Genomic DNA, 6554 nt, shown 5'->3' with positions numbered 1-6554 from the left:
CGAGGGGATACGTTTCTAGTGCATCCAGTCAGCACAGCAGTGGGACCCTTTCCAGCTCAGGCAGGTTCCAGGAAGGGGGAACTGGGGGTGGCAGGCCCCAGCACCTGTGCAGACGTGGTGTTTCCTTTCCTCCAGGGGCTCTGGTGTGGGAGGCAAGCCTTAGACGGAGCTGCTGGCAGACAGGGCTGCTCCGCCCCAGGCCTGAGCTCTGTTATAAGTGTAGGCCCCCCGCCCCCCACTTTTAGAAGGAAACTGAGACCCGAAGCTCAGAGAGAGTCAGGCGCTGGGGGTAGGCCGCCCCGCTGGCCTGAGCCAGACCTCGGGCATCTTTGCTAAGCCTCTCCTCCAGCCCACAGAGGCTCAGGAAGGCAACAGTTGAGACCAAACTTCTTGACGGGTCAGGAGTAAACTGAGAATGTTCCTCCTGGGTTAACCCAGGTAGGCGCACTCAGGAAAACCCTCTTCAGCTGTTGGTAAGAATATGACAGTAACAATACGGTACTTGTAAAACGCTTTACCGGCAGCAGGCACTCCGCCAAGGCTCTTACGTGTTCCTGCATTTCAGCCCTCACGGCAGCCCCGCGAGGTGGGTGCTACCGTCGGCCCTGCTTCCCGCAGGAGGAGAGTGAGGCCGGGCCAGGAAAAGCGACCCGGTCAAGTCATGCAGTTCCCCGCAGCAGTGGTCAGATGGCAACAGGCCGCTGGGCCCAGACCCTCACAGCCCCCACGGGGACGTTCCTGAAAAGCTTGACTTCAGGTTCTGAGTGGGGAGGGCCCCTCCCTGGGACACTGGCCGCCTCCTCACGGCACTTGGTGGGCAGGGAGGCAGCCCTGTCCCGCGGAGCTCCCCTTGCAGGACGCGCGGGAGGAGGCCAAGAGCCCGGGGGCTGGAAGAGCAGGGGCCAGAAGGGCACTCTGGTGGCCCAAAGGTTCCTCCCTCTGGTTGGGCCTGTTCAGCTATGGCTCTGCCACTCCTTGGCTTCCAAAGCACCTGTGCGCCCACCCCAACCGTGTCCTCAGATGGCACCTGCCCTGGTCCCCATGAACTAGGGTCCTGGTGAGGGCGGCAATTGGGGCAGGCTGGCTGTCAGACTGCATGAGGCTGTCCCCGCACCTCTGGCCCTCCCTGGGTCCCCCACACCCATGCTCTTGCCGGGGAGGGGAGAGATGGCCTCATGCCAAGAAGCTGCCTCTAAGCGCCCGTCTCTGAGTCTCTGGTCCCTGCTGGGTGTGTACAGGGGTGAGAGAGTCCCGGCTTCCCCCGGAACCCTGGCCCACCCCCCGTGACTGTGGCTGCCCGGGCCGCGGGCTGCAGGCAGCTGCGTCCTTGCTGGGTGCAGCCAGTACAAAGACCACCCCCTTCACAGACCTTGAGTGTGTGCTGGCCTTGGTCACCTGTCCTCTCACGGGGCCAGCCCTCCTGATGGGGCCCTGCACGCCTGCAGCCCCGTATCGCCAGCACTCGCGGGCCGGGCGGAACCCTGTTCCTGACACACGAGCCCCTTGGGTCCCACTCAGCCCCTTCGCAGGGGGCCATGTGGGGCGAAAGGGCCCACAGACCCCTAGAAAGTTTGGAGAGAGTCCCGAGCACAGCCCGTCTGTCCCTCCCCGGAGCCCTGATCGCTGCAATCACAGTCTCAGCCTCTCCTGCCACACCGTGGCCACAGCGCTGTCAGTGACAGTCTTGAGGCCGGCACCCCTCCCCCACCACCCCCTGCACAGACAGGCCCACGTGTGTCCCCAGGCGCCTGAATCACTGCTGACGGCTTGGGTCCTGGTGGCCATGGGCTCCTGGGGAGCCATGGGGGGGGGGAGGTGACAGCCACGTCACCTCAGAGGAAACACCTGTGGCCATAAATAGGCAGCCAGGGAAGGCAGCACAGCACAGCCTGCTGAGCGGCGTCACACGCTGTGCCCACCTGCGCCAGGATGCCCGAGGCCATGCTGCCCGCCTGCTTCCTCGGCCTGCTGGCCTTCTCCTCTGCCTGCTACTTCCAGAACTGCCCGCGGGGCGGGAAGAGGGCCCTGTTTGACCTGGAGCTAAGACAGGTATGACCATTGCCTATCTCAGGGGTGCCAGGAAGGGAAGACCCCAGGGATGGCACCCCAGGGCAGGGGTTGGCAAAGAGGAATGCCATGGGACAGTGAGCCTTAGGACAGTGCCCTGCAGAAGCAGCGAGGTTCGGAGTGGATGGGCAGAGGGGCCCAGGCTGCCAGGCAGGCTAGACAGCCTGGAAGGCTTCCTGGACACTGTACCCATCCACTCCGAAGGCAGGAAAGAGGGGCATCCCTTGTAAGGGCACTTGGGGCTGGATCAGTAAGGCTCCTGTGTGCCCGTGGGGGACTCTCAGCCATAGTGGCTGCAGCAGTAGAAGCTCTGTCCTTCCCAGCATCCGAGGCCTTCCCCACCCAGCTCCCAGACCCTCCTAGCCAGAGGCCCCGGCCTCCACTCAGACATGGCCCTCCCCTGAGCTCACCTGAATGGAAGCTGCTATGCAAGCATCCTATAAGGAAGTTCTGCTAGACGCCTAGCCTACTTCTCTCCTGCTGCATGTCTTGTCGATTCCCTGGCATTCCGTTTCCGTTAGAGCTGAAGCAAATCCAGTCACCATGCTCAATCTCATTTGTGCTCAGGAACAGGAAGCTCGATTCTGAGCTGTCGAATACACTAGAGTGGGTAGGTGAGCAGACTGCAGATGACCCCTGAGAGTGTTTGGAGACCTGGAAGCCTGGGTCACCTAGGGGCCTCAGGCTCCGTTCAAGGGCTCAGGCCCCTGCCGCCTGCCTGGTCAGTGCACAGGCAGGTGAGCAGAGGCCCACAGCTCGGGTGTGGGGGGGAGTGTGCAGGGGTTGGACTGAGGTGGGGAGGCAGGTCGAGGCCAGAGAGGGGGCAGGAAATGGGAAGAAGGGCCTGGATGTATGGGGTGGGGGGGCCGTGGCTTCTCTGCATGGGGTGCGGGGGGGGCAGTGAGCTAGAGATCAAGCTTGAGTAATGGGCACAAGAGACAGGTCTATGTTAGGGAGAGGGTGGTGGGCAGCTGAGAGAGGGGTGCACAGCACGAGGCCCCAGAGCTGAGGAGGAAGGTGTCCCCCACGCCATAGCTCACGGGAGACCCTCACCTCTATGGGGGTGGGGTGGAGTGTGGGGGCAGAAGCTGAGTGATGTCACCGAGAGTCAGTCTGCCTCCCCGGTAAATCAAGGGAGGTTAGTAGGTGTGGGCTCTGCTCCTTTGATCCCGTTTGGGGCCAAAGTAGCGCCCGGGCAACCCGGAACCTCAGGTCCATGCTCCTCCTTCCCCTACACACACAGAGGCTCTGAGCCCCAAGCCCGGCTCAGCCCCCTCTGGCTCACCCCTGCCTTCCCGCAGTGCCTGCCCTGCGGCCCCGGGGGCAAAGGGCGCTGCTTCGGGCCCAGCATCTGCTGCGGGGACGAGCTGGGCTGCTTCCTGGGCACGGCCGAGGCGCTGCGCTGCCAGGAGGAGGCCTATCTGCCGTCGCCCTGCCAGTCTGGCCAGAAGCCGTGCGGAAACGGGGGCCGCTGCGCCGCCAACGGTATCTGCTGCAATGAAGGTGCGCGTCCACCAAGGCGAGGGGAGGGTGAGGCGGTGCGGAGACCTCGGCGGGGTCCGGCTGGGGTGGACGGGGGTGACCGTTGGGTCCTGGCGGGAGGGTCGTGCAGATCTGCATCTGGTCCCGGGAGCTGCAAACGCACTTAGCCCTTACTCCCCGCAGAGAGCTGCGCGTACGAGCCCGAGTGCCGGGAGGGCGCGGGCCTCCAGCGCCGCGCGCGCGCCAGCGACCAGAGCAACGCGACCCAGCTGGGCGGGCCGAGCGGGGCCTTGCTGCTGCGGCTGGTGCAGCTGGCGGGGGCACCCGAGGCCGCCCCACCCGACGTCTACTGAGCGCCGGCCAGATCCAGTCCACCCGACCCGCGAAGTTCGAGAAATAAACTTTTAAAATGTACTGTTTGTTGTCCGTCTCTGTCTCGGGATGGCGAGGGGATCGGACGGCTGGGTGGGGCGCGAAACTCCACCCAGCACACACGCCTGCTGGACCTCTTTCCGTACCCTAATTAATAGGCAGATCCACCCAAGGGAAGAGAAAGATCCCTTAAGCAAAGCGATCCTGGGCCAGCAGAGTCGCTGGAACTAGCGACAGGCTACCCGGGGAGGGGGGACGGGAGGGTCGGGGCTGACAGTGATCCAGGACCGGTGGGTTGGGGATGCGCAGGCGCAGGGATAGGAGTAAAGGGAGAAGCGTAGGAGGAAGACACCCGTGGACGACTGAGGCAGAGACAGAACAGAGACATTGAGAGTGTTAGAGAGAAAAGCAGAAGGGACAAGCCAAGATGTGACCAGGAGATCCTGTTCCCATTGACTTCCCAGGAGACTGAGGGACAAGCAGCTTCAGGAAACTTCCAGATCCCCAGATTCCCAGGGCAAGGCATTTCATCCCAGCTTGTGCCATGTTGTGTGTGGGTGTGGGCATGCGGGTGTGCAAGGGGTGGGGCCACGCGCTGTCTGTGCAGCAGGAAGCTGGGCACCCGCTGTTGCCTTCTCAGCCAGCCTGGGAGACAGGCCTCACTGAGACCCTGGCTGCACCTCCCCACCAAGTACAGCCAAGCAGACCACGCGCACACACACACGGAGACAATAAAATAATCGCTAGTGACGCGCCCTGTGAATCGTGACTGCTCACGGATGCACCGCAGGCCCTGAGATACACATGCAGAACCACAGACACACTCAGAGAAACAGACGCAGAGGACCGAGGACAGACAGGCACATGCACACACACGCAAACACACACACTCACAGCAGCTCCCGGGCACAAGGACTCTCCACCCTTTGACACATGCACCTTCAGGTCAGAGACGTCTATTAACATGAGGCCGATGCTGTTGTCTGTCCTCTGTCCCTCTTTGTCCCTTCTCTCCCCTCTGCTCCTTTACCCCCGTTCCCCTCACTCCCCTCCCTTCTCCATCCCCTACTCCTGGGGTCTCTCTTGCTCTCTATTTGTCCCCCTACAGCCCTCCCTTTGTCCTCTGCCCCCCACCCCTTGCTTGTGTCCCATCCTTCTTTCTCCACCAGCTCTGTCCTCTTCGGCCTCTCCTTGGATGCCTTGCTCCAGGTCTTGGGGCCACAAGAGGCTCCATCTCCCCCAGGATCCTCTGCTGACTTGGAGGCCGGCATGGAGCGCAGCTGAGAGAAGGCCCTCTGGTTGGGCACAGCCTCATGACAGCGTCAGCCAGCCCTTGGTGGGGGAGAGTCAGGGTGAGGCACCCAGCCAAGGTCAAGGTCTCTCGTGGCCTTCGAGATCAGCTACTGTCACCCCTGACCTGGCGGAGGTGAGGGTGGGGCCAGGGGTCATGAGGGCTTTGGGCCCTAATTAATGTAGGCTGATGTGGTCTGTCTCCTTGTCTGTGTTCTTTGTCTTTTGTGGTGAATTCTGTGGTCCTGGTCTCTTCAGAATCCCTGCCCCACAAGGTCCCCCCGGTGTTGATAGTGTGACATGAAAAGAAATCGCTACAGTCAATATTCAGTGACATAGTGGATGTTTCTAGTTTCAGACGGGGATGCTCTGGCCCGAAGCCTCTCACAGCCGTGCGGCTCCCCTCTGCAGCTTAGTTCTCTGGGCGCACGCAGAGGCAGTTTCCTTTGACCAAGGCATGTCATTTCATCACCTATTTGTGCTAATGAGCACCATTTTTAAGAAAGGAAATTTGGGGCATCATTTCATAGGAGAACATTGACTTTTCCCACCACCTTTTTATTTTGTAGCTGTTACTGGGAGAAATTTCAAATACAGTATAAAGTGGAGCCAATAGACTAAAGTCCTTCAGGCACCCACGCCCTCGGCTATGGCGATTACCATCATGTGGCGGCTTGTTTCATCTCCACCCTGACTCTCCCTTCCAGTCCCCAAAGAGCGTGAGGGCAGTCCCAGCTCCCAAGCCATTTCACCTGCAAACATTGCAGGGCGCATCTCCAGAGACGGCCTTTTCCTATAACCGCGACCACAGGCTGCGATCAGACACATGCAAATCTCAACCATGTATGGGTACCCGCATACCTCAGGGACACTGTGGGTCTGGACCCAGACCAGCCCAGCGAAGTGTGAGGCAGGAAAGAGAGTTGTAATCGTTTGCTGGCGGAGGGTCTTGCCTTCAGTTTGTAAAAACTGCAACGTCTGAGAATTAATAAAGCAGAGCGCAATGAAACGAGGCAGATGGGGGGCATCCAATATGCAGGCATCGTTCAGGTTTCCCCAGATGTCCCGTGAGTACATCTTTGCAAGTCATTGATAGCTGAGTCCTATTTTCCCTAAGGCTAAACGAGAATATTAATCCTCGTGCCTCTTCTGCTCTCCTATTGCCCTGAACTTCCTGGAGAGGATGACTTCCAATCTTGTACTGTATTCCTTAAAAGCAGGTGTAATCACGTCACTTTCCTGTGTGTATGTCACCCACAGTCACCTTGCGTGTTTCGTTCCATATCAAAATGATGCCCTTATGTAATATGTTACTCTCCTTTTCCCTATACTGCTGCCAGGGC

At 60.3% G+C, this 6554-nt stretch overlaps 1 protein-coding gene across 1 annotated transcript; it reads left to right on the top strand.

Annotated features, from left to right (window-relative positions):
- Positions 1 to 1929: 1929 nt before the first annotated feature.
- LOC129070517 (neurophysin 2) lies at positions 1930 to 3902 on the top strand. The gene is made up of 3 exons (XM_054573484.1): positions 1930 to 2049; positions 3369 to 3570; positions 3733 to 3902. The coding sequence occupies exons 1-3, from the start codon at positions 1930 to 1932 to the stop codon at positions 3900 to 3902; spliced, it is 492 nt and encodes a 163-aa protein (XP_054429459.1).
- Positions 3903 to 6554: the final 2652 nt, after the last annotated feature.

The sequence above is a fragment of the Pteronotus mesoamericanus genome, unplaced genomic scaffold (assembly GCF_021234165.1).
Source record: "Pteronotus mesoamericanus isolate MK-2021 breed Mesoamerican mustached bat unplaced genomic scaffold, CSHL_Meso_final contig_25, whole genome shotgun sequence".
Lineage (NCBI taxonomy): Eukaryota > Metazoa > Chordata > Mammalia > Chiroptera > Mormoopidae > Pteronotus > Pteronotus mesoamericanus.
Note: the sequence above shows the minus strand (reverse complement) of the source record. Positions and strands in the feature narration are given on the sequence as shown.

Bases quoted from the DNA above. Each gene is read 5' to 3' on its own strand.
- LOC129070517 (XM_054573484.1), top strand. From the start codon at position 1,930: ATGCCCGAGGCCATGCTGCCCGCCTGCTTCCTCGGCCTGCTGGCCTTC. The intron at 2,050-3,368 runs GTATGACCATTG...GCCTTCCCGCAG, and splicing joins TTGACCTGGAGCTAAGACAG to TGCCTGCCCTGCGGCCCCGG. The intron at 3,571-3,732 runs GTGCGCGTCCAC...TACTCCCCGCAG, and splicing joins CGGTATCTGCTGCAATGAAG to AGAGCTGCGCGTACGAGCCC.